Below are 27,109 nucleotides of genomic sequence, written 5' to 3'. Positions count from 1 at the left end.
TATTTGTTTATTTATTTGAGAAAGCATGAGCAGGGAGAGAGACAGAGGGAGAGGGAGAAGCAGACTCCCCGCTGAGCAGGGAGCCTGACGTGGGGCTCGATCCCAGGACCCTGGGATCATGACCTGAGCTGAAGGCAGACGCTTAACCGCTTAACCAACTGAGCCACCCCGGCGCCCCTCCCTCATTTTAGACATCATATTTGCTCCGTATATTACTGCACCTAAAACCAGCCTCTATAAATTGTTCATTTTAGGAAATGGTTTCTGACTCATCTGACGTTTGTTCCACCTGAGTGGCACGGGACCAGAAACAATAGTAACCATATGACGTCATAACAATTAGTCTCACACACACATTGCTTGTGTGTGACCAGTAGTATAGTGAGCTAAGGTAGTGAAGAAAAGTTTCTTTTGATGGTGTTGTCAGCTGCATTTCCTTTTTTTGGAGCTACTCTAAATCCATATGTCACTAAACCAGGAGAATTCTGAGACAGTTTGGTTTTAGAAATGAAGAATTTTTCTTACCTTTATTGCTTATCTACAAATAACTGGCATCAGGAAGTCAGGGGTCTGGCCCTCGATCTGCTACTCCCTAGGTGTATAATCCTAAGCAAGTTCCTTTCCTTTGGTAGGGCTCTGTGTCTTCAACTATAAGATGGAATTGGACCGAAGGTCCTCACAGGCATGATGCTAGCTAAAACCTGCTCAGTGCGCCGCTTGCTCAGTTCTGGGAAGATGATTCAGCCAACTTCCAAAGAAAAAGGCACAGAAAACAACGTAAAGAGGAAAAGTCCCTTAGACCAATGGCACACACAGTCACATCTCCATTACACTGTACCATCTTCCCCTTCTCCTGTTTCTTTTCCCCTCTGTCATTTTTCTTTATCTTTCTAGCTGCTTCTTTCTCCATCTCCTTTTCTTCCTGGTGCTTCCCTTCCCTTCTTTATCCTGTCTTTCCATCTCTCTCCCCTTTTGCATTCCTTCTCATTTTCTTCCCTTTTTAGTTTTTCCTTTACTTGAGCATTATTATTTTCTTTAAGCAATGCTTTTCCATCGCCTTCTCCTATGACTTTATCGTTTTTCATTCATTCAATAACTATTTACTGAGCAGCTACTATGTGTCAGATACTTTCCAGTCATTAGACAGCTGGAGTGAGCAAGATAGCCAACACTCCCTGTTCAAGTGTAATTTACACACAGTGTCAGGAAATAAGAAATAAACAAGTAAATAAATCAAAAAAACTGCAGGGAGTGGTAAGTGCTAAGAAGGAAGTAAAAGATGATGTGAAAGATAGTGACCATCACAATATATACATATATCAAATCAGCATGTTGTGTTCTTTAAACTTATACAATTTCATATGCCTATTACATCTCAATAAAACTGGGGGGAAAAAAGATAGTGACCAGTCCAGAAGTGGTCAAGCATAGCCTCTCTGAAGAGGTGGCATTTCAGCTGAAGGCTGTGGGCGGAGACATGAGTGGGAGGAAGCAAGAACCCATCAAGCGAAGACCTGTAGAGCGTTCAAGGCAGAGGAAGATCAGTAGAAAGGCTGGGGAAGAGAAACAAACTCAATGTTTAAAAAGAAAAGTATGTGGTGTGGCAGAAGGGTGATGAGCAAGAACGAGTTTGGTGGGAGGAATGGTCCGTCCATAAGCATTGCAGGATGCTGAACCTGGATTAATTATGGAGAAAAATTTTCATTTCACAGTATGAGTATCTAGAAGAACATAAAGAATTTTACATCCAAGTCATGCCATAAATTCATTTACAGTACTTAGAAAATCATTTCTAGTTTCAGTGAAGGGTGGGGCACGGAATGAGCTCTCTGCTTCACAGCTTTTCTGTAAATGATCCTGGTGTCGTTTGGCACTGGACGAGGGACATTTGCAACATATGTAGATTTCATAGCCATGGTAGAGTAAAGTAGAACTGCTACATTCTTCTGCTCTACCCTCTGAGGGTTGAGCAGAGCATTCGCAGAGATAGAAAACACCCTACGGACCCCACCAATTAATAATGTAAGCAATAAAGTCTAGGGGTAGATCCCACAGAGCACATTTTGATGCTTCCCTGAAATTGTTTTTGAAAAAATGCTCTTTAGTTTAGCTTTTATTGTAGGTAATTTTTCTTACTTTATTTTTTTGAGAAGTAACTTGAGTAGGCTAAAGGAAAAAAGAAAGAAAGAGAGGGAAAAGCTGCAAATGATTACTGCATGTGTAATTTTGTGAACTCTACCTATAATGGATGCCAGACGACCTTGATGGGAAATGAGAGCATAATCCAGAAGGGCATGCAGCAAGTATTATTCCAGGGAATTGAAACAATTGGATGAAAATGAGGAAAGGCTTTGGATTGCTCCTGAATATGTCTCTTGAAAAATTTGGAAGCATTTTCGCATAATTGGTTGTTAGGTAGAAGTCATTCAACAGATATTTTGTGAGCTCCTGCTATGTGCCAAGCATGATTTTTTTTTAGAACTGGGTCACAATTTTAGTCAATGAAGTTTTATTGTCAATGCAGAAAATGTTTTATGTTCCCTATTCTTATTTTTCATTAAAATTTCAAAGCTTTCATAGATTTTTTTTCCTTTTCATCTGGAGTTTTTATAAGTTAAAAAAAAATCCTGGAGGGGCGCCTGGGTGGCTCAGTCGTTAAGCATCTGCCTTAGGCTCAGGTCATGATCCCAGTGTCCTGGGATCGAGCCCCGCATCAGGCACCCTGCTCCGCGGGAAGCCTGCTTCTCCCTCTCCCACTCCCCCTGCTTATGTTCCCTCTCTCGCTGTGTCTCTCTCTGTCAAATAAATAAAATAAAATCTTAAAAAAAAAATCCTGGAAAATAATGCCATGTTTTTTTCTATTAAAAATGGTAAACTTGAAAACATTCTCTTAATCAAATCCAAATTAGACCAATGTTTCCTTCAATCCAAGTCCCTGTTGATGGGTTTATCTCCTTAGTATATACTACATTGTGTTCTGTTCCCTGAAATCTCAATTGACTTAAGATTGTGCACCTATTCATTAATATGTTCTTTGGGTCAGAATATGCAGCAATATGGGCCCCTGTGGCTCAGTTAGTTAAGCATCCAACTCTTGGTTTCAGCTCAGGTCATGATCTCATGGTCATGAGGTCAAGCCCCATGTCGGGCTCTTCGCTCAGCGTGGTGTCTGCTTCCCATTCTCTCTCCCTCTCCCTCCTGCTCTCTCTCTCTGGAACAAATAAATAAATAAAATCTTAAAAAAAAAAAAAGATTATGCAGCAGTGAGGTAACTGGGGTCTAAAAACTTGAAAGAATTCTTGACCAGTTTATACAATAGAATTACATTCTCCCTTCCTCCACTCCCCACCCCAACTGAAGTTACTAGGGGTAAAGAAATGCTTGTTTCATTTTTCCTAGCATTTATTTGGTGACGTGTTAAAGAAGCTTTGGAATAATTTTGTAGAAACTTTTATATTTCACTGTATGAATATTTCAAAAATACCACCAACTAGCTTTTTTTTTTTTTTAAGATTTTATTTATTTATTTGACAGAGAGAGACAGGGAGAGAAGGAACACAAGCAGGGGGATCGGGAGAGGGAGAAACAGGCTTCCTGCCAAGCAGGGAGCCTGATGTGGGGCTCGATCCCAGAATCCTGGGATCATGACCTGAGCCGAAGGCAGACGCTTAACGACTGAGCCACCCAGGTGTTCCAGCACCAACTGGCTTTTTTTTTTTTGTTTATGGTTTGAGAGTAAACATCTATGTATTTTGAAGAATGCACATGTGTATATTCGAACATAACACACATATTTTCCTGTTTATGGCTAATTCCCAACACTAATTTCTATCTGTAGCAGACAGGAACAAATATTTAGATAGCATTGCCTCTTCTATGTATATTTTCAGGTCTATTTAATGAAGTAAGGTTTTAGACCTCTGTTAAAAGTACTAGTTATATGAAGATTTTGGAAGTGTAGTAAGATTTCAATTTGACAGTGGTCTTTAATCAAGGCACAAATTTTGCTTTTAACAATTGAGCTTCAAGAATACAAATATCAAGCGTCCCAGTTTTAGATGGAATCCTTCATTTTCCAGATGTTACGAAGCATTCGTCTTTTCATGGTGCACTTTGGAAGTTTAATTCCATCTTGTCCTTCTACATTTGTTTCCCTAAATGATTTTATTCAGTACCTGAAATCGCTAATCATGGACCTTAGAAAAAATACTGTATTCTGCTGATTCCATTATATTTGTTAGCTTCACATACATCTTAGAGGTGTTTAAGGGATGATCATGAAGCAATTGCCATTCTGACCAGATTTTTTTTTCCTTTCCCTTCATTAGGAGCCTCGATTACAGTAGGAAACTGAAAAATGTAAGTGTTTTGACTTCGCTTTGAAAACGTTTTTCCTTCTCACTTTGATGGCTCAAGTGTAAAATGTAGCTCCTAAGTTCAGTGACTCTCGTATGCCTTGCTGGGAAGAGTCCTCAGCAAACGAGTGAGTATAGGTGTCTCTGATGGAACAGTCGATCGATCACTGTGACAGAAACACAAATTGTAGAGGGGGGAGGTCTCTGTAATTAACAAGGGCTCGTTCTAGAAGTAAATAAATGAAAGCTTGCGCTCTGTAATTCCATTGCTTAAACACAAGATGATCTGTCTCGGCACTAATATCAGTTGCTTTCTGTCAGTTGGCACAGGTGGGATTATTAAATAAAGTAGTTGGACACGATTTTTTAGGGAAAAGATCAGCATAATATAACTCTTGTTGACTGTCATGGGCCTGCACTTTTTCTATTTTTTTTTTCTTATTAATGTTTTGAGCTTTTATTAGTACTTCCCCAAAATCAACTTTTTGGAACTGGATCTTATTTTCAAAGAGCAAGTATGTTAGTGTCCTTTTATTTTAAGTTTAAATTGAGGAATGTAAAAAAATGACTTCCTGCATATAAAATTTAAAATTAGCTGTGACCGACCCCTCCTTTTTTTTAATTTCCAGGGTGCTATTACATTTGATTGACATTTTCATTCTTGTCTTCCTTTTCTTCCTCTATACAACTAGGGATATATGCCATTTTTCATCAGGCAGTCTTAAACAAATCAGAAAACCCGTAATCTGAAACACAACACAGTTCCATGTTTCTCCTACTACACCTTCCAAAATGGCCTCGTACTCTTAGCACACATTAGTTATTTTATGGTCCTAGTTAACGTCCTGACATGTGGAATTGTCTGTTCTCTGGAAATTTATTTGTAAGCAATCAATGTTAAAAAGACTCTCTGGAAGCCTTGAAGGATTCCTGACATGCGCTTTTCCCACAGAGGTAGAAAACCGAATCACGTCATAGCGTTGATACACACAACCATATTTTGGGCGTGTTGCCATGTGGAACCATGTACACATATCTTTCCTGATCTAGCAAGTGGAAGCAGGGTACAACCAGCACTTCCCCGCCTGATTGAAGCAATAAGACCAAATGTGAAAATAAAATCATAGCTTTTCTGTAAGCTTCAGATCCAAAGAATTCAGCTTTAAGGAGCTCACCTTCAGCCTTCTGGGCTTTATGGAAAAATCACTGTATAGAGCATTTGCTTTTTGCACAGTTATTTTGGAAAGACAGAAAAAAATGAACCGAGGACTGTAGCTTCAGACCATTGAACATTCATGGACATTTGTAAGCACCCAAGGTTATTTAGTTGGCAGTAATTTTGTCCAGGCTAAAAATTTCCCATCTCCGAGGAATAGGAATTTAACTCTACGCCAACGCTAGGTAGCTGAAGATCGTACTCTTCATTACTTTGCTTTCTTCTGATTTCAGTTAGATATATGCTGTTTCTCTTGTGCTGGGAACCACTAATTAACCTGGATCTCTGCCTCTGTGCCCACAAGTAGGAATTGTAAGCCTTTAAAAGCATCTCTTTCAAAAGGATTTGACAACCCATTTCATGCTCATCTGGGTGAAGACGCCAGAGTTTCTGAAAATTTTCACTTTCTACCTTTATTACCGAAAAATGATTTTGGAGGATTTATTTTTCCTTCTTGCTGTCTTAAAGATCATTTTCTTACAACCAAAATTTCCTAGAACTGGAGCTTTCTTTTAACTACCGAATCATGTTTGTGTTGACTAATAGAGCATTGGGTTCTTATTAAAATGATTTCACATTTAATGGATACCTCATGGATGGTGGTTTTTGTAAATCAGTGTCACATTCTCTCCTTCCGGCTTTCCTCTTGATGGGGCACTATTGATTCCTTAGTTTAAAAGTCATTCTTGAAGGAAAATTCTCCTGCTCTTGTGCCTGGTTTTGTTTCACAGGTACTAGTTACCATTTACTGGCTGGGAAAAGCAGCAAATAGCTCGGCGTCCTATAGCGGCACGACACTGAACCTGAAGGAGTTTGAAGGCTTGCTGGCTCAGATGAGAAAGGTAACTTGACTTTCCTTCTTTTTTTTTTTTTTTTAGATTTTATTTATTTATTTGACAGAGAGAGACACAGCGAGAGAGGGAACACAGGCAGGGGGAGTGGGAGAGGGAGAAGCAGGCCTCCCACCGAGCAGGGAGCCCGATGCGGGGCTTGATCCCAGGACCCTGGGATCATGACCTGAGCCGAAGGCAGATGCTTAACCGACTGAGCCACCCAGGCGCCCCTTGACTTTCCTTCTTTATCCCAAGAGGTTAATATAAGATGGGAAATTAACACATTTACTTCATTTTTTTTAGATGTTGTTTAGCACAAGTAGGGGGAGGGGCAGAGGGAGAAGCAGGCTTCCTGCTGAGCAGAGAGCCCGACATGGGGCTCGATCCCAGGACCCCAGGATCATGACCCAAGCCAAAGGCCCATGCTTAACCGACTGAGCCACCCAGGCGTCCCACATTTGCTTCTTTTTAAGATCCTTAACAGTTCACCGGGGTGAAATTGCACAGAACAGAGATGTCCTGCCCTCCAGGAAAGGACTAGTTGACTTACCAATGCGGTCTTTGCCTTGTGTGTCCCATGCCTACCTGAACTTTTATAGCCTTCAGAGAATGGAAGGTCTGAGTTCTCTCCAACTTTAATTCCAAAAGAGCAAATGCAATCTGTCAGCATGTGGCTTTGTATGCCAGAGAGCTCTGCACTTGTTTTCTTGAGGGAATAACACCTGAATTAAACAATACAGTATTATACAAAAATGAAGACTTGCTCTGCATTTGTCCTAAAGGTCATTTTGCTTACCCGTCACGGCCTTGGTATGGGTGAAGTCACGTCTGCCAAGCTCTTGCCTGGCCATCCACCCTGGACGGGCCCTGACAAATTAGAAGCATTCTCTGCGGAGATGTGCATTTTACGGCCATTGTATTTGGGTGACCTGGAAATTCGGAAGACTTCTTTTTTTACAGTATTTAAAGCTTTATTTGTTTATTTGGTTATGGGAAAGACTGACTTAAGGTAGGAATTTGTCAAAGAAACAGGGGGATGTATTATGTATGTCTGCCTGTGTGTTCCTTTTTAAGGTTCAGCAATGTACAGGAACTCACCCAAAGTCCTAGGATATAGGACTGCACTCAGGCAGGCCCACCCAGCCAGCCTAGTGAGTGGATGAGGCTCAGTTGTCACATCCGTGGATTTTGGATAAGATCCCTATCGTAGCACAAATAGTCCAGGCCTTGCCCTTCCTCATTTCTCTAACATGCAAACGAAATGCACTAATGAGACCTTGAGAGACATTCCCCGCTTTACAGACTTTCTTTTTTTTTTTTTTTTATTTATTCATGAGAGACAGAGAGAGAGAGGCAGAGGGAGAAGCAGGCTCCCAAGGAGCAGAGAGCCCGATGCGGGACTCGATCCCAGGACCCTGGGATCATGACCTGAGCTGAAGGCAGACGCTTAACCATCTGAGCCACCCAGGCGCCCCAGACTTTCTTTTCATACTGAAAACAAGAATGTGCTCCACCTTTCTAATAATTTATCCTTCTTTCTTTAAATTAAAAATAATGGTCCTAACAGTTCTTCCCATTTGGCTTGTGCCGATCTGGCTCATGTATTTTGTAAATGGACAAAGCTTTCATACTGGTTGTTATGCATATAAACAAAGTCCTTTAAGCTAAATTCCTTTAAAAATAAACTGAACACACCCACACAATACACTGTTTCTTACTTTTTACTCTCGTGGGTCCTTTAATTTTTCATGTAACTCTATTCTTAGAGCAAGTACAAAGGTAAGATTTAGTCTGATTTGTGAAATTTGAATGCTTATTTTTTTATATTAAATTCGGATTTGAATAATGATACATGGGTCATCTCTCTTTTTTTTTAAGTTATTTATTTATTTATTTATTTGAGAGAGAGAGAGAGAAATCACGAGTTGGGAGAGAAGCAGGGGGAGAAGCACAGGGAGAAGGACAAGCAGCCTCCATGCTGAGCGGGGAGCCCGATGTGGGGTTTGATCCCATGACCCTGAGATCATGACCTGAGCCCAAATCAAGAGTCGCATGCTCAACCGACTGAGCCACCCATGGGTCATCTTTGTACAACTGTTTAAAAGCCCTGCCTCACAGTTCCTTTCTTTGCTGGATTCCCTTGGAACCTGATTTATTCTTGCAATGGACATTTCTTACCATCACTAGTCCAGCTCCTCTATACTCTAAGCAGCTATGGTTTCTTCAGCAACCCTTCTACTGAGACCATATTGAGCTGACCCTTGTTACGTCAGCTGCCTTGAAATGACCTGTCGTTGCTAACAGCGAGCGGTTCCCTTCTTTTAGTGAACGTAGTACAATATCACAGGACCCAAGAGAGTACTTGGTATCACTGGACACAGCATGACTTAACTAAATGGCCAACTGTGGTACTCCCATGCCTCTGAATAGAGAGTAATTGATCTGAACGTCACAGATATATCCAATGCCTAGAGATACTAATTTATCTGGAATAGATATTATCTCATTTTATCGATTAAAATTGGGTTTGTCTGGGAAGTGCAGAAGACTCTAAATGTGGCTTAAATAAGATGAATTTAATTTCGAACTTACATAAAAGAGGTCTGAACATGAGCAGTGGGCAGGTGATCATCAGGGACCCAGGGTCCTTCTGTCCTTTTACTCCAACATCCTCAATCCTTGGGTTCTCACCTTCTGGTCCATCATGGTTGTGCAAGCTTTAGCCACCATATCCACATCTGAGCCAGGAGAAAGGAGGGATGAGGAGATGAAGGACCTCTGCCCTCCCTTTATTTTATTTTTTAATTATTATTATTATTATTTTTAAAGATTTTATTTATCCATTCATGAGAGACAGAGAGAGAGAGAGAGAGAGAGGCAGAGGGAGAAGCAGGCTCCCAAGGAGCAGGGAGCCCGATGTGGGACTCGATCCCAGGACCCTGGGATCATGACCTGAGCCGAAGGCAGACGCTTAACCATCTGAGCCACCCAGGCGCCCTGCCCTCCCTTTAAACACACGTCTGCTAAGTCATAACTACTCCTCTGCTCATATCCTATTGACCTAAACTTGGTCACACATCCAAACCTACCTGCAAGGAAAGACTTGGGAAAGGTAGGCTGTATTTCAGCTAAACCCTGTGGGTGTTTTCACTGGAGAAGAAAAGGAGCAGATACTGAGGAGACAACTAGAATTGCTTCGGCATGGAGACAGGCTAAAAGAAATTTGCAATTGAAATGTTTTCTTTCACAAAGGAGACTAACCAGAAATTTTTTATATTCATTTTTCTAGTGAGAGAAATGTTTGTAAAAAATTATCAACTTGTAGGGGTGCCTGGGTGGCTCAGTCAGTTAAGCATTTGCCTTTGGCTCAGGTCATGATCCTGGGATCGAGCCCCGAATCGGGCTCCCTGCTCAGTGGGGAGACTCCTTCTCCCTCTCCCTCTGCCTCTCTCCACTGCTCGTGTCCTTTCGCTCTCTCTTTCTCTCTCAAAAATCAATAAATAAAATCTTTTAAAAATATTTCTAAAAATTACCAACTTGTACAGTAACATGTGTAGAGCCCTTAGCAGACGCATCTGACACATAGTAGGTATTCATAGTAGGTTGCTGTTGCTATATGCCAAAAAAAAAGATCTCTGAGAGCATAGTGACAATGGCCTTTCAGTGAGCCCAGATATGTCAGAGGAGGTCTCCCAACAGAGGGGCACTGAAGTGGAACAAAGGGGCATTACTGTGAGAATGTTGAGGTTGAAGGAAGAATCATGGGGACTAAGTGGCCTTAGAATCTCAGGGACTAGAGCTGGAAAGTGAGCAGTCTAGGCTCTTCCTTTTTGTGTCTCTCTCTCACCTCTTCCTATCTCTCCTTGAGATTTCCTCGCATCAGGGAACATGGCCAACAGCATCTCCAGGATTACCTGTTCTACCTCCTTGCCCAGAAAACAAGGAAATTCTTCCTTCTAGGCCCAGCTGTAAAATTCCTAGGGGTATACTCTGGCCCGGTCTCTGTGACCAAGGGTTACAGGTACCAGGATTGGCCTAAGCACTACCGTTTCAGGAGGGGAGGGGTGTTAACTAGAACAAGGGGATAAAGACGGGGGAATGAGATGGGCAAGAACAGACCTCTGCCTAAAATAGCAACCAACATCAGCTTCTCTTCCCTTAACCTGCCTTATTTTTTCATGGTACTTACCTCTCAACTTTGTATTCATTTATCGGTTTTTCCATTTCCCTTTTGTCTTCCCTACTAGAACATAAGGCCCGTGAGGACAGGGTATTTATTGACTTTGCCGAATGTTGTGTGCCCAGCATTAGGACCGTGTCTGACACATAGAAGATGCTCGGTAAACATCCGAGGAGTGAATAGCTTCCCCAGCCAGAGTGTGGTAGGTGCAGATGGGTCATCAAGCTGGAAAAGCAGAACCCTAAAACACTCCAGAATAGGATTTAGCTGCTTTATAAATCACAAAGGAAGCAGAAAATGTTGAGTGGTAACACAGAAGCATCTGGAGTTTCTCAGATACTGTAAGTCACCCACAACCTTATCTGGTTCTCATTATCTCTGACAAAGAGGGATAAGAAAAGGACAGATGAGTGAAACGATCCCAAAATACCATAGATGTTGATAGTTCTCACCGCATTCATTAGCGTACGTTTATTAGAACAACTAGCAGTTAGTACAATGGATAGATTTGGGTCTTGTCTCCTATCCCTAAAGTGCTCTCTGTAGATGTCAAAAATTTCCTGGGTTCCTGGATGAAAAGCATCGATGACATAACTAGACCCCGCAAAGGAGAATTTGGCCCATGCTAGCCTTCGTGCTGGTTTATAGCTTTTGTTCTCCCCCAAAAGCTTAACTTTGGTTGACTTGACGGAATCCAATAAAATTGCTTATCCAGCTGATGTCCACATCTTTATTTTTGGCTGAAGAACCAACTTCTTGCCTCACCCTGAGGTTCCAAGGGACCAGATTGGCCAAGGGTGACCACGGGTGGCCTGTTTTTCACTCTTCAAACTGGCCATGCCTTTTGGCTTCCTGCTCTCTTGCTGGATCCGTGGTTTTATTCTTGGCTTTCTACGCAGTCATGAACAGAATGGCTTTTCTGTTTTTCTTTCCCATAACAAGCTGTGAGAAAGCAGCCGATGCTCCAAGAGACATGTTGACTTTTTCTTTCTTTCTTTCTGTTCTCTTGTGGTTTGTAGTAGGGGTGGGGAAGACATTTGGGCCTTTGGAAGAGCACTTCTGATTATTATTATTTTCTTGAAAATCCAGTTTGTAATGCTGCACCAAGCAGCTCATAAAATTGTGTCACTTCTAGACATGACGAGTGACCTGGTTCCGAGGGTCTGCCCTCTCTGATGGGAACCTCGGTCCAAGGCAACTAGTTATGGGATATAAATGGAGAAGGATCAGTGCATATACAGGTTGTGTCCTTCCCTACGTTCACAAAGTCTATATGATTTACGTATTGACATTTACATACCCAAATGAATACATAGAAGTAATTCTAACCATAGCTAACACTTTTTGAGCACTTACGCATCAGGCATTCTTCTGAGTGCTCTCTGTATGTTAACATGTTTAACCCTCCTAGCAATCCTGCGAGATAGATGGTATTATCAGCTCCATTGAACAGATGAGAAAACTGAAATCAGACTAGAAAACTAATAACTTGCCTGAGGTCATATAGATGACGAGAGGCGGAGGCAGGATTTAAACCCAGTCAGTTGAGCTTCCAAGACCTACCCTAAGCTCCTAACCTACCCTAAGCTGCTTCTCTTTTGCAGTATTTATAGTTTGGTGATGTAGGCATAAACAGCAGTTAGGAAAGGGGCATCCCCCAGATTAGCATCATTCACAGAGTAAGGAGGCAGTGAATGTCCCGTAGTTGGAGAGGTGATGATGGTAATGCGGCAACTATAACTACCTCAAGTTTGATCAGACGTTGGCAGGTTTTACCCTTTGGGATTTGGAGATGGAATCCTGTGTTGGAATCACAGTTTTGCTGCTTACTCTGTGACCTCAGCCAAGTTACTTAACCTCTCTGATTCTTATTGTCCTCTTCTGTAAAATGAGGACAATGCTAACGACATCATTGTAAGGTTGTGAGGATTAAATACATGTGCAAAAAGCAACAAGTGTAGCCCTAGACCCATAGTAAGTATTCAATAGGAGTGACCTTCATTTTTTTAGCCATTTGGCCTATCCTCGGTGAATCAATAACCCATGATTATTACTTGCATTTCCAAAGAAATTAAATACAGAACCATATCCAATTTAAATCTATACTTCTCAGTTAGTTGATGAGTTCTTCCTTTTGCAGCTAGTCAGGCCTGGCTTTTGTTCAAGTCTTGGTGAACTTCTGACCTACAAGTAAACTACCTTAATTTCCATAACTGGAATTTCTGCCTTCCTCTGGAGGGTCAAGTGGGCTGCGCTCACCCAGGCCATGTGACAACCTCTTCTTCCGGGGCCCTAATCAGGGCCTCTGGAGGCTGCAGGGTGTTTCTCTCTGTTCTGCCCTCCTGTCTCCCACTCCCTTCTCTCCAGGCCAAACCCCTGTGTGCCTTGCAAATTATAGCTGCGCCGGCCCTTCGGAATGCCTCCCGCTGGGGAGTGCGTTGGGGGCGCTGGAGAGAACGGATAAGCACCTGGCAAAGCCATGTGCTACAAAGGCCTGGGCTCCAGTGGGCATATCAGTCGGTTCAGGCAGTTTCCAAAATTGCTACCATGCAGAGAATATCTGTTTATTTGTCCTCTCTATCGGGAATGTGGAGGGGACCTTCCCAAGCATCCCAGGACATCCACAGGGTGACATTCCAGTCTTTGCTGAGGAGCGCGGGCCCCTCTGCCAGCATCCTCCGCAGCCCAGATTTTAAGCGACAGTCTGGAGGAGATTAAATTGAGGTTTATCTTTGAGTGACCGGCGTTATTTTTGTTTTCGTCAGCCTGGCCGATTGTAATGAATGCAACGACACTGGCGGGAACAAGGCTTTTATTCTAATGCAAGGGTGAGGATGGCTTTGACTGACCTTTCCGCTGCTGGGGTTTCAGTGTTTTAGTATGTGCTGCTTGCGCTGGAAAGAATTTATAATCACAGGCTGTCAAAGACAGCCATTGTTCTCCCTGCTCCGAACATGTGGGTCAGCCGCAAGCGCTTCAGCTCCCCCAGCGCCAGAGGCTGGCCGAGAGCGAAAGCATGCCTGGATTCTTCTGAGGCATCGGGAAAAGCAGTTTGCATATTTTTCATTGCCTTTTTTTTTTTTTTTTTTAAACTTTCTGCCTCCGAAAGACAGCTCCCTTTCAGAGCAGGAATTTCCCTTCAAGGTAGCAGGAGATGGACGTGTGCTGCTTGCTCCAGACTTTACAGACCTGATTCTGCGGCAAAAACAAACGCTGTGTGCCTTGGCCAGCTAGCGTAACCAGGAGCAATTGCGCTGCCAACCCGGGGGCTCGGTCCCAGAACAGGCATGCGCCTATGGATTCCGAGAGACGGGTCAAGGTTAAGGCTTTGGTGTTTAGTTTTGTTTTGGTCGGTCTCTGTACTCTTGTGAATCCAAACTTAATGAGGCTTTTATTCTTCGTTCCTTCCATTTTTTTTTTTTTTAAACGTGGTAGGATGTGAGTTACTTGGATTTTTATTTATTTATTTATTTATTTATTCATTCATTTATTTATTTATTTATTTGAAATGTGCACGCTTTTCTCATGGGGAAAGTTGAGGCAGGGAGGGTGGAAGGATGCAACGTTGGCTTGTGGATGATAATCCGGCCATAATTTTTTCCATCCTGACACCACACGCGGGATCTTTTGAGGACCACCCGGAGCTAGATTTTCCTGGTATCAGAGGCTCTCCATCTGTTGCTCAAGTGTCTGTAATATCTTTTTCGTTTTATTTTTGGACAGGAGACTGATGACATTGAGAGTCCCAAACGTAGTATCCGAGACAGTGGCTACATAGACTGCTGGGATTCCGAGCGCAGCGACTCCCTGTCTCCCCCTCGCCACGGCAGAGATGATTCCTTCGACAGCCTGGATTCCTTTGGCTCCCGTTCCCGGCAGACCCCTTCACCAGATGTAGTCCTCAGGGGAAGCAGCGATGGTAGGTTGCAGCCTTCGTACACTGCACGTCTTAGAGTTGAACATTCACAAGAGCTGCCTTGTCACCCGTGGACGGAAGGCGGGCTCCAGATCCACTGTGCTGGGACCCGGTAACTCTAAACTGGGAGAAGAAAAGCATTTTTAATGTTGTTTTTCGTGGCCCTTAGAATTTGGCTTGGCTTTGCCAGCAGTTTGAACACTGCCTCAGTGAGCCTCTCTTCTCTTGGAAAATATGTTACATCATTCCTCCCTTGGTCTCAGTGAATCAAGATGCTGTGCAGGCCGTTAGCTCATAAAGTGTGCCGAAGGTTTATATGCTCTGGGTATGAGGAAGGGAAATGTGTGAGTACCACAGTGCAGAAGTGAAAATGAATCAACTTCCAGCTAGCTGGAAATGCACTACACGCACTTGGGAAGGTGCTGAAGCCCAGGACACTTTAATTGGCAGGGTTTTTGGCAATCTGTTCGATGCTTATGATAGCTGGCCGTTGCCTGGAGCCGTGTGGGTGGCCCCCAATGTACACAGCCCAGACTGCCTGCTTGTTCTGAGTCTGGGTTTGATTTAAATCCCCTGGATTTTCTACCACCTGTAAGGACTGATCATTTTTCTTTAAAAATGTGTGGTCATGCAACCTGATGTAAATTTAAGGCATATTTTCCAGAAGCTGTTTACGTCACTTATCTTGTAGCTTTGTACTTTTAGGAAGGGAAAATGGCTTGGTTCGGCATATATAAACTTAAACTTGCAGGAACGCACTGAGGTTAGTGGGGCATTTTTTATTTGTTTCTGTTTTTTTAATGCATTGCTCGATTGATGCTAATATTCCTAGAGACTTAAGGCTTCTCTCTGAGATGAAAATTCCCTTTTATGGCTGAAAGATCCCTTTCAGCTATAAAACTCTGTCTAAAATCCTTGAGTATTTAGTGTGCTTAGGTCCTGAATTAATTACTTGACACCTAGCATCTCATTTAGCCCTTAGCACCAGAGTACGAGATACATAGTTTCTGACTTAGTCCCCCACCCCACCCCGGGCTGTGAGACATTCCTTGTCTATATTTTACAGATGAACCTTATAGAGGTTAAGTAATTGTCCTCAAGTTGTTAAGTGACAAATATCACTGTCATTAAGTAGTGTAACAATGTTAGCCTCAAGAAGTGTGAGTCCAAAACTTAAACTCTTAAACCTAATTTGCCCACAACTTCTGTTTACCTAATAAATTTTTTAAATTCTAGAATGACTGAACTAATGCCTTTGTTTAGTGCTTAAGCTTTCCAACAAATAGATTAGCCTCAGGGCAACATAGTATGTGACTCCAAAAGAATTCCATGGTGCATTGTGAACTGCTTGAAAAACATTTCTAAAATTTTATATGACATCTTAAGTACCATCCACAGCATTAGAAGTTACAATGCCAAGTACGTGACCTAACTGAAGTTTAACATAACCAAAAGGTAGATTTACTTGCACAAAACATATCTGAACCAGACTATTTCATTTTATTTTGATTGTTTTTTAAAAAAATTATTACTTTGTTCATCTTGGTTTTATAAGTGGTTTTATATTCTGTCACAGCTTTGAGGGGCTCAGAGTTTGTAATGAGTGACATCTTGAAGGGATTTGAGATGCCAATTACTAATATTGCACTAATATGTGATGAGGCACAATTTAATTTGCAGCAATTAAGATTGATAAGCTAGAGTCTTTTTATAAATATTTTTCCATGTAAAGAATAATATGAAATTGAGCCTCACAGAACATCATCCATGAAAGAGAGCACCTTAAACATAGATTTCACCAAGCAGCCTGATACCTTCAGGCTTATGTTCTTATAAACAAATCAAGACCTAATGAGGTTTAAAACACACACACACACTTTTTTAAATCTGCCTTTAAAAATAGTGTAATTTTATTCAAATAGGTGTTGTGTTTTATTAGAATTTATGGTCATTTTTAATGATGCTAATCAATAAGATTGCTAGTCCTAATAAACACTTTCAAATTTAGAAGAACATTTTTTTTTTAAGTCTTGAAAATTTATTTCCTAAGGACTCACTATCAATTAGGGAAAATCTTAGCATAAAATTGTCCAGTTCCACAGTGGGTCAATATTTTAATATCTTCAAGGCCCACTGACCCATTCAGTGGGGACAATCAAGAACCACGCTCATAAGAGGTGCCGCGATTCTATGGGTTGCACCCGAGAGCTACCCGGTTGGGATGCTGTGGGTCCCCAGGGTTAGTTCCGCCAATCTGTCTTGCTACACAGGTCCCGGTTCCTCCCCTCACCTCTGCTAGCATCCTCCTGAGGCCACTTAATGGACCTCACTGAAGAGGAAACATAAACCTTTCTACTCAGATGCATTTAAAATTAAGAACATAGTTAGAAATATGATGTATTTTGTTAAATGAGTGTTCTTTTATAGAAAAGAGGAGTTGAGGGAGAGAAATAAGGAATGAAAGAAATTAAGGTGGTAGAGGGAGATGAGAAAGCCAAGGGCTAGGGGTGTATATGGCCAAAATATGGGGAAAAAAGAACGTTCCCCCCCCCCACTCCAGTTACTGGAAAGGGGAGAAATGTAGCCCTCTGGGAAGGAAGACTCAGACTTTGATAAAGTAATATCATCATCATCATGTGCTGCATTGTCATTTCCTAACTTTGGGTATAAATAGCGAAGCCACCCTAGTATATATATCTGTGTTTTCGGGGTGAAGTCAAACTCTTTGGAAGTCCTGGCCTTTGATAAGGATTCTAGCATTTACTGAGGGTGTGCTGTACCAGCCACTTCCTAGGTGCTTTGCACCATCTTCTTGAATCCTCACAATACCTGTCAGAGCTGCCTTAACATCTCCATGTGTCCGATGAGGACCCTGAGGAACGGAGGGTTTAAATTTCGCAGAGCTACACAGCTAGTAGGATGGAGCCGAAATTAGAGCCTGGCCTCTAAGTCCAGAAAACTGCACTTCTTTCAACTGAGTCACTCTGCCTCAGGGCATCTGCAAATTAACTTTCCTTGCACTGTCTGTTGAAGACATTTATCAAAGAGTAATTGTGGGAAGGAAAAGGGTGATCTGTGTATTTGTTAAACAACCTATTTTGAGACTTTCACTGAGATTATTACAGATAATATGTTTTTAGATACTGTACACAAAGAAGGTTCATAGATGATAGGATTTTAGACATTAGAAAATGGAGACAACTCTTAATTCATTACTAAGCCTTCATAGATGATTGAAGAATCATTTTCTTTCATTCGTTTATTCGAGAAAGTGTAGTGCTTCCCCTAGTCAGGATGCTTTAAGCAGAGGACATTTCTCCAAGAGAAGTTCGTCACAGAGGAAGGAACTTTGGATTGGAGTCTGGAGAAAGAAATTGGGAGTCCTGAGCCATTACGTTCCAGCCATGTGGAAGGGGCTCTTTCTGCGTCTCTGAGCCTCTGTTTCCACCTCTGTAAAATGGGGATAATATTAAATCAGAAAACAAATCTAAGAGTTTGGCAAGGGAAGGCAGTGTTAGCGTTTGTTTATAAAGATTTCACGGGGCCTCTAAACGTTCCACTGGGACACTGAGACAGGTGGATACCATTGATGAAAGACTTGGGGTGGGAAGGTGCTAAGTTATGAATCAAAAACCAGCAAGTACTGAAACGGTCAAAACTTCAGAAGGGAGGCTGAAAGCAAGTGCGATGAATAATTCATAAACTGCCTATTTCATCCTGCAACAATGAACGACTTGTTTATGGTCAATGCTGTTAACTTGTAAAGTCTTTTAAAAGCCATTAAATCATTTAATCTCCAGGGCAAATCATTTCATTCTAATTTTTACAGAAGAGGACAGGCAAGTGTGATAGAGCCAGCCTAGGAGCCCACAGCTCAGTAGCGACAGGTCGAGAACTATGATGACATCGAGAGTAGTCAGCATTTATCAAGCACTTACCCTGTACCAAGTACTATACCAACAGTTTACATGTATGCGATCCTCGCAAAAGCCCTACAAAGTAGGTGGCGTTATTAAACTCACTTTGCAGATTGGGGAAACTGAGGCTTCGAGAGGTGAGTTAACAACTGCAGAGTCTCACAGCTAGTGAGTGGCGGAGCTCAAAACAAAGTAGATCTGGCTTAAGACCCTGTGCACTGCCCAGTTGGCTAGGCTGCCCCATCTCTTGACTCAGTTGAAGGCTCTTTTCACAAATGTAAAGAAGTAAATTTTAGTTGCTGTCAACGAAGTTGAATAACCTATTCCTGATCCTCTCGTTGATGAAGAGTTTCCAACCAACTCTCACATGGCGGCCTCTGTAATAGTAGTGTTTGTTTTAATGACAGCTTCGCTCTCATAGATCTTACCAATTGAGAGAGATGAGACTCAGGAAACAGGGATACAAGATAATTATTGGGGCTCTTGCCCCCCCAAAACTGATTTGGCAACATTGAATTCTCTTGCGTTGCCTAAAACGCTCTTTAAGCCAAACCAATTCATTTATTCCTCAGATAATTTGAGGATGCCCACTGGGTGCAAAGACGCTGTGATCAGTGCTGTAAATGATGTAAAGCCCTTGTTCTCAGAATACAAGGTCGAAAGGGTAATGTGCCCGAAGAAAAGACTAGATTGGGCCATGGGGCTCACAGGAAGAAAAGATGGCCTTCAGCTATGGGTACCAGGAAGGGCTCTGATATAAAGGAATATGCTTTTATTGTAACTCAAACCACTTCCTGGAAGGCAAACCCTTGGTCTAATCTAAATCTGCCATTTTCCAAATTCCTGTTCTTAGCCGTCTTTGCCCCTTGATGATAACTAATATTCTCCAGGTGTTTCATGGATTGTTAAAGGTACCTCCAAGACAAAAATGTCATTTTATGACATCTCCTCTATAGAACAGAATCCTTTATAATTCTTATTTGTGTGAATATCTAGCACAGTGTAAGACACGCAATAGCAGGTGTTCAGTAGAAACTCCATCGGTTGATTCATGTCTTTTCTTTGCAGAGTCGCAGAATCTGAGCAGCCTCTAGTTCTGCTGCAACTGCATTGCGAATCGTAGTTCTCAGATACAATTAGGCTTACTTCTGTTTTTTCAATTGAATTTTTTTCCCTCTGATTTGAGTTCGGAGCTTTTCCCAGAACAGACTAATTTAGACGGATACTTCAGATTCGTTAAGTGAATAATTTAAGGAAGGAATCCCCAGCACCCACAGATCTAACCACATCCCTAATACAGCACACTCGCCATCGGGAACTGTTCAGCTACCCCCGCGCACATTTTCAGCACCCATCCTCTCTTCCCCAGGGAGAGGAAGTGACTCGGAATCCGACTTGCCACATCGGAAGCTGCCAGACGTGAAGAAGGATGACATGTCTGCGAGGCGGACTTCCCACGGTGAGCCGAAATCAGCAGTGCCTTTTAACCAGTACCTCCCGAACAAAAGCAATCAGACGGCCTACGTCCCCGCTCCTCTGAGGAAGAAGAAAGCAGAGCGAGAGGAATATCGCAAGAGCTGGAGTACTGCCACCTCCCCCCTGGGTGGGGAGAGGCCCTTCAGGTAAGCCCTGAGCTATGCTGCCCCCATCCTGGCTTGCGCATTAGCGGTGAGGGGACCACACAGCTCCAGCACACGATCGAGCTCAGATAACCATTCCAGAACCTCGACGTCAGATTACAAATGGCAGGGGCGCCTGGGTGGCTCAGTCGTTGAGCGTCTGCCTTCGGCTCAGGTCGTGATCCCAGAGTCCTGGGATCGAGCCCCGCTTCGGGCTCCCTGCTCCGCGGGAAGCCTGCTTCTCCCTATCCCACTCCCCCTGCCTGTGTTCCCTCTCTCGCTGTGTCTCTCTCTGTCAAATAAATAAATAAAATCTTATTAAAAAAAAAAGATTACAAATGGCAGTGGGCAAGACAGCTCTTTGGAGAGAGATTGTAATGACAGAATCTAAGCTTCATGAAGGCACCGAGAACAGTGCCTGCCACACAGTGGTACTCAACAGATCCCTTGTCTAATGAGCAGATTTTTGAAACCAGTTCTAGTGAGGGGACATGGAGAGCAGATCTGTCACCCACGTCTTTCTGAGGAGACTGCCTGACTCCCACTCCTGTTAAATTAGGTGCAGAAAGCCACATCTCTGTGCAAGAAGTCTTTTTCTTAAATCTAGATACGTGATTATCTAGATACAAGCTCAAGTATGTCAGGGATGCATGAAACAGGCTTCAGAATCACTTGGAGAAACTCCTAGTCAATGGACGATACATTGAACTGCTCATCTCTTTAGAGAAGCAAGCAGGGATTTCCCCTAAACTCTGATTATGTCTTTATATTTATGCATTCATTTAGTCTGCAGGTATTTATTCAGCACCTACTACATGCTAGGCGCTGTCTTTTAGGCACCAGGGACCCAGTAGTAAATAAGGTAGAGTCCCTGCCTTCAAGAACCTTCTAGTCCAATAAAAGAAAGTTATGGTCCAGTCTAATCCTTTGAGCAAAACCACCCTGATCACTGCATGCTTATTTCTAATAATCCACCTTTATTATCTATGAATTTCATCGAATAAACATTTTATTGAAAGTTTTGATGATTGAATCAAACATGACTTTTACCTTTCCAGCAGAAAAGGCTTTTTGCCTTTCAATATCAATTTTTAAGTAGCTCTTACTGTTAAGATTATGATGCATCATATTTATTAACAAATTAATGGCCGCATTTAACTTTCTTCGCGTTACCAGGATCATATTGCATGCTATGACATTTTTTTTTTAAGTGAAAAATAATATCAGAATGACCAGGAAATGACGTATGGCTTGCTCCCCAGCCCAGACTGTTAGTTTGGTAAACCGTGTTGTCCAACTCACTAGCTGTCCTGAAACAATAGAGGAAGAGGGAAGTGAAGTGGGGTCTCCTTGTGAAGAGGACCCAGTCGGCCCAGTGGATCCTGGTGGGAAGCCTTCTGATGGTGGGTTAGAATTGCCCACTGGCAGTGGCCAGGAGCAGCCTCCTCCAGAGGGGGCTGTGGAGGCACCAGCTCCCAAGTCTGAAGAAAAAGATGCCGTTGAAATCCAAAAGCGCCGGAGGCTAGAACAAGCTGGAATCAAGGTCATGCCTGCGGCACAGCGCTTTGCCAGGTTAGCTCTGCAGGCCGAAGGCTGGCCTGGCCGCCTCTGGTCATGCCTGGGGTTTGGAATCTGCCTGGCTTGCTGGAGTTTCCATCCTGTTTCCCCTTTGCAGCTCGATTCCCCGCTTCTCCTCCTCGAGCAAGTAGACAGCTGCGAGTCTTTGCAGGGGCGTGTCTCCACCAAGAACTTGGTTGTTCTAAATGGAGGTGAAGAGTGAGCTTCTTGCTGCTTGATTAGACCTTGTCCTAGTCAAGGATTAGTGGTCAGTCATTTGTGGGCTGCGGGATTCACCTAGCAATAACATTTTATTTTTCAGTTGTTTGCGGCTTGTTAATTTTCACACTACTCCTAAATGGCTCTTACCTTACTTGACACATCACTGGAAAATCGTTCCTTTGAAATGGGGAGCACTCTCTTTAGAAAGAGTGGTTGGCTTACAAAAACCCACTTACTTTCTTTGTCCCAAGGGAGTGGTAAGATCGCACTTACTTGACTCGTTTCCTAAGGCACTGTGATTCAAAAACAAAGAACGGAGTAATTCCTACTCTTAAGTGTAACAAGGGCACCAGCATCCAGCACGGCTGACTTCATATTACATGTGTGATGGAAACCTTCAGCAGCCCAAGCCACAGAAAACTATAGTTCTACAGTTTTAGGTAGTGTTTTGAGAAGCTGCTTAATTTTTCTCATATAATAATCACAAAGTTCCTAACAAATCATAGTGAGACCAAAATTTATTTGACAATTTAAAATTCATAACAGTTTGATAATTGAAATTCCGTTGCCACCTGCTGTTCCATTTAATTGGGAGAAGTAGGTGATGTACCCATTTTCAAGAAGGGTAAACTGAGGATCAGTGGTAGTAAGTGACTTGCTGGTCTGAGAGCTAGTTACCGCTGACCTGGTGGCCAGATCCAAATGTTCAGACTACAGTACCACATCTGCCTCCCACACATTTAACAGAACATTTTCCATTTCTCTGTACAATTCCAAATGTGGTTAGAGCTATATGGTCTAGTTCTTAAACTGAAAGTTCCAGCATTGACTTATATGTATTTAATTCTAGAGTAGCTTTGTATTGATTAAAAAACAAAAACAAAAACCCCAAGGGTATACTTTTTCCCTGTCTGTGGTATCTCACAGATAAGTATATCTATCCTAAACATAGATGTGCTTCTAGAAAACTCTACCATAAAATTGTGCTTGTGTTCCAAGCAGCTCTCTGTTTTTCTGAGATAATAGAGAGTAATATAGAATCATAAAAAACAAAATCAAATCCAGATATTCTATAAATTTTGGTACAGAGACCTTATCAGACACATATTTTTTCAACATCATTTTAGTATTACTTGTATCAGAGAATAAGCTCGATGCTGAGAACACAAAAATGAATAGTATCCCCTTACCACTTTTCATTTTTCAGACTTTTCCTTCTGTTTTCAAATTTAGGGCCCAGTGGGAGTAGGTGTTATAGGTAAGAGTATGAATTTACAAAAAAATTTTAATCTTAATATCCTTGACACACATAACTTCGTTTTTATCACATCTGAGAAGTCTTTAAGCTAAAATTTACTGAAGACACCGTGGTATTTTTTTTTTCTGTTTTATTATCATTTTCAAAAGTTACAACTCCGCTTGGTTAAAATGAATCTCATTTTTAAAGATTGATTTTTCTATAATTACCAATCTGGTTGAATATTATAATATGTGTATTGGCTATTCAGGTTTCTTCTTCCATATGCTGTGCCACCTTTTCCCATTTAAAAAAAATCCATTTTACTGTGGTAAGAACACTTAACATGAGATCTCCCCTCTGAACAAATCTTGAATTGTTCAAAAGAGTTTTGGTAACTATAGATATGATGTTGTACACTAGATCGCTAGAATTTGTTCATCCAGCCTAACTGAAACTTTATGCGCATTGATTAGCAACTCCCCATTTCCCCCTCCCTCAGCCCCTGGCAACCACCATTCTATTCTTTGATACTATGTATTTGACTCTTAGATATGGCATATCTATCATGCAGTATTTTTCCTTCTGTGACTAGCTTATTTCATGTAACATAATGTCCTCAAGGTTCATCTGTATTATCACATACAGAGGAATTGTGCAGTATTTTTCCTTCTGTGACTAGCTTATTTCACGTAACATAATGTCCTCAAGGTTCATCTGTATTATCACATAGTGCAGAATTTTCTTCTTTTTAAAGACTGAGTGATATTCCATTATATATAAATGTCACATTTTCTTGCATTCGTCCATTAGTGGACATTTAGGTTGTCTCCACATCTTGGCTATTGTGAATAGTATAGCAGTGAACATGGGAGTGTGCTACTATCTTTTAGGGATCTTGACTTCAATTGTTTTGGATAAATAGCCAGAAGTGAGATTGCCAGGTCATATAGCAGATGTATTTTTAATTTTTCAAGGAATCTCTATATCATCTTCAGAGTATCCAAAAGAGCAACAAGATATGAGTGGGGAGCCTCATTAAGTTAACTCAGCACACCCAGGAATCATGGTGATGGAGAGAAGAGATGGGACAAGTCTGGGAATTCCATGGGTGTCCTGTATCAGTGACTGTGAGGTTTATTTTGTAATGAAATATTGAAATCTTTTATCATAGTTCCCATTCTGTGCACAAACCTAGAATCATGGTTAGTTTACAAATGTAATTCTGATGGATGAATATTATATTTATATGGAAAACTTTGCTCCCGTCCACATTTCCTGTCATCTGGCTCAGTTGTTTACATATTTCATCCAAGTTAGCTCTATTAAGCAGAAATTCTCAGGTCTGTTAAGATCATCACACCTGAGATCTTCTGGCTTAACATTTAAAATTGGGTTCAGGAAAATTTTGCATATTCCCAGAGAATGTGCCCAACAGCAATGTGACATTGTGTCTCCGAACACCCAGAATTCATTTGTTGGCAGATTGTTCAGCTGCTAGCTCTCTATAAAGGGTTTATACATCCCGTGTCACTAGCCTGGCCTATCTGTGTCCCTGTCATTTACTTTCTGTAGCCTTCATCAGAGTTGAAAGTCATGCTAAGTTTATCCTGGTTTTCATGTGGCAGAAAGTAGCTTAACTGGAATGAAACACATAAAGATGAAAAGGCTTCTTGGTATCTGAAAAATAAGAATATAAAATATGTAAATATGCTGATGTCTCTTAAAACATTTAATCTCCATCTCCTGTCTTTGCCATCCAGATGAATTTTGGCTTCCATATCTTTGAACCCAGCAAGAGGCCCAACATATGTTCTGTGGTCCATTTCTTGGCTGGGAAATTCTGAGTCTGTAGAGATGGGTAATCATACAAAGTCATGGGCAAGGGATGGAGGTACACAGACAGAGGACAAGGCTTTATTTCTATAGGCTGTTTTACTGTTGTTTTTTCCCAAGTATTCTCAAACACCTCCTTGTGTTATTTCTAATTCAGTATATAAAAAGGAGTAAGAGAGCATGGTACTCCATTTTCACATGAGTTTAGAAGCGCAGAAGTCCCAAGCTTCCTGTCAAACCATATATTAGGAGGTATCTTAGCATCAAGGGACAGAAAGTAGGGCTTCTTAATAAATATGTGGAGTTTAATATTTATTAGAGTCACCACTGAAGTAAGAAGTATATAAACTACTTTTTCTTCTATTTTAGTTTATGATTAAGTTAGCTTAATTACCCCCAAAATATGAGACTCTGCCAAAAAAGCCAAGATTTCTGTTTTTAAGAGGATAAAATGGGAACCAAGATTCACTTCCCCTGAATTAAAATGCCATGGAGATTTGAGTTCTCTTACTTGGTGTTTCCCATTGGAGAAGTAAACTTTTTCTTTTTCGAACTGAATTATAGGTTTCACGTGACTGTACTTCTTTTCTAATTGTTTTCATATGTTTCAGCACTCAGTCTTTTCCTCTGGTCTGTGGATCTTCTCAACCACATGGTAATTAATTACAGAGGGCAAAAAAACCCTCCAAGGAACAATAGACATTTTTGAAATCTTTAGAGGAAAGAGTGGATGCAGCTAAGTGCCAGACACGTATTCCTCTACACCCCTGCTCAGCAGACTCCTGTGTCCCTGGTTGTTGCTGAACAGACCCTTGGGGATCGGGAGCAGACAGACACATAGCTTGCAGGAGCCTCTGTGACTCTGGTTGTGGTCGCACTGTGTGGGCAGTGGGTGAGCCAGGAGGTTTCTGGTGTTGCCCCTGACATTCCCAGGAGAGCCCAGTTTCTTTCAATAGAACAGACTGGCTGCCAGTCTGAGCTGGTTGCTTGTGTGTTACCAAGGGAAAAGGGGTGAAAGAAAATGCCAGTTCTTCCTTCGTTTCAATCATTATCTCATTCACTTTGAAACCTATAACTTTGAGCCAAGAGCTTTTTCTTCCCCCTCACCTGCTTCGAGCCCATAACCTCTCCTACCAAGATAGCTTTGCCTGTTTTAGATGAGGTTGGACGCAGTTGCAAGGCTGGAAGCCATGCTGGAAGCCATGCTCCCCACAAGATATGAGTGGGGAGCCTCATTAAGTTAACTCAGCACACCCAGGAATCATGGTGATGGAGAGAAGAGATGGGACAAGTCTGGGAATTCCATGGGTGTCCTGTATCAGTGACTGTCTCGTTTCACGTTGAACCGTATTGCTTCTGAGCGAAGCTGCGAGCTGCGCCCAAAGAGCAGCCCCTTCTTCCCAAAGTGACTCATCTATGAATGGCTCGAAAAAATCAAAGCCTCAAACCTCCCGCATGAATATCAAGCCAGATAACCTGAGTCTGCCCCTGAAATTCACTTTATTTACCTAAATTCAGATGACTGGAACTAGAAGCCTCAGTATTCTCCTCTACAAAGTAGACATGAGAATTCCTAGCTCACAGGGTTGTCAGGAAGGTTAGCGTATCTGAAATACACTAGCTGCTCAGAGAGTTGTAATTGTTGAAAACTGAAGTAGAACATACTGAAGCTTGACAACAGACGGCCCTCAAGGTCCTTCAAGGGAAAAAGAAAAGCACGTTTGTAACAGGTTACTTAAAAATTTCAGTAACTAGATACCTGTGAACACAATCTTTTATATCTACCTTATACACCGTAAGTATTACTGCATGGCCAAAAGTACCAGTTCAGATTTTGTGTTATTATCTTTTTTCCCCTCTTTTTCTGAGTCTGCTTTGAAACTCTGAATTTACAGGATTCAAGCAAGTACCGGAAAATCAGGCATTATGACCGTTTTTTTTTTTTTTTTCTTTTTTTCCAAGTGGGTAGGGAGTGGCTTTCAGTGGCCAGTGATACAGAAAGCTTTCTTCACCGTCTTTTTTTTTTTTTAAGTCCACACATCTAAATTGAGATCGCTTGAAACAAGTGCTGCCACGCTGGGCATTTAGCCTAAAAAGAAACACCCCGGGGAATCTGTAGCAGGGCTTGGGCTCCTGTGATCCAGAGAACACCAGATTCTCCCTGCTCAAATTGGCATCACAAATTGGCATGGTCATTTGCATAAATGCATATGTTTTATTC

At 41.9% G+C, this 27,109-nt stretch overlaps 1 protein-coding gene across 18 annotated transcripts in view; it reads left to right on the top strand.

Moving 5' to 3' along the window:
• LIMCH1 (LIM and calponin homology domains 1) overlaps positions 1–27,109 on the top strand; it is a 317,738-nt gene that overhangs the window by 218,499 nt on the left and 72,130 nt on the right. For 11 of the 18 annotated variants that reach the window (XM_044912737.1, XM_044912732.1, XM_044912733.1 and 8 more), the window contains exons 5-8: positions 4,329–4,359; positions 6,303–6,413; positions 14,308–14,503; positions 19,787–20,039. In XM_044912737.1, the coding sequence (XP_044768672.1) occupies positions 4,329–4,359; positions 6,303–6,413; positions 14,308–14,503; positions 19,787–20,039 (591 nt within the window). Of the gene's footprint in view, positions 1–4,328; positions 4,360–6,256; positions 6,414–13,879; positions 13,904–14,307; positions 14,504–19,786; positions 20,040–21,341; positions 21,609–27,109 lie in introns of those variants that run through there. The other 7 variants (XM_044912745.1, XM_044912742.1, XM_044912744.1 and 4 more) reach the window with 2 other exon arrangements.

The sequence above is a fragment of the Neomonachus schauinslandi genome, chromosome 2, assembly GCF_002201575.2.
Source record: "Neomonachus schauinslandi chromosome 2, ASM220157v2, whole genome shotgun sequence".
NCBI lineage: Eukaryota > Metazoa > Chordata > Mammalia > Carnivora > Phocidae > Neomonachus > Neomonachus schauinslandi.
This window is presented reverse-complemented; position numbering and strand designations above follow the sequence as displayed.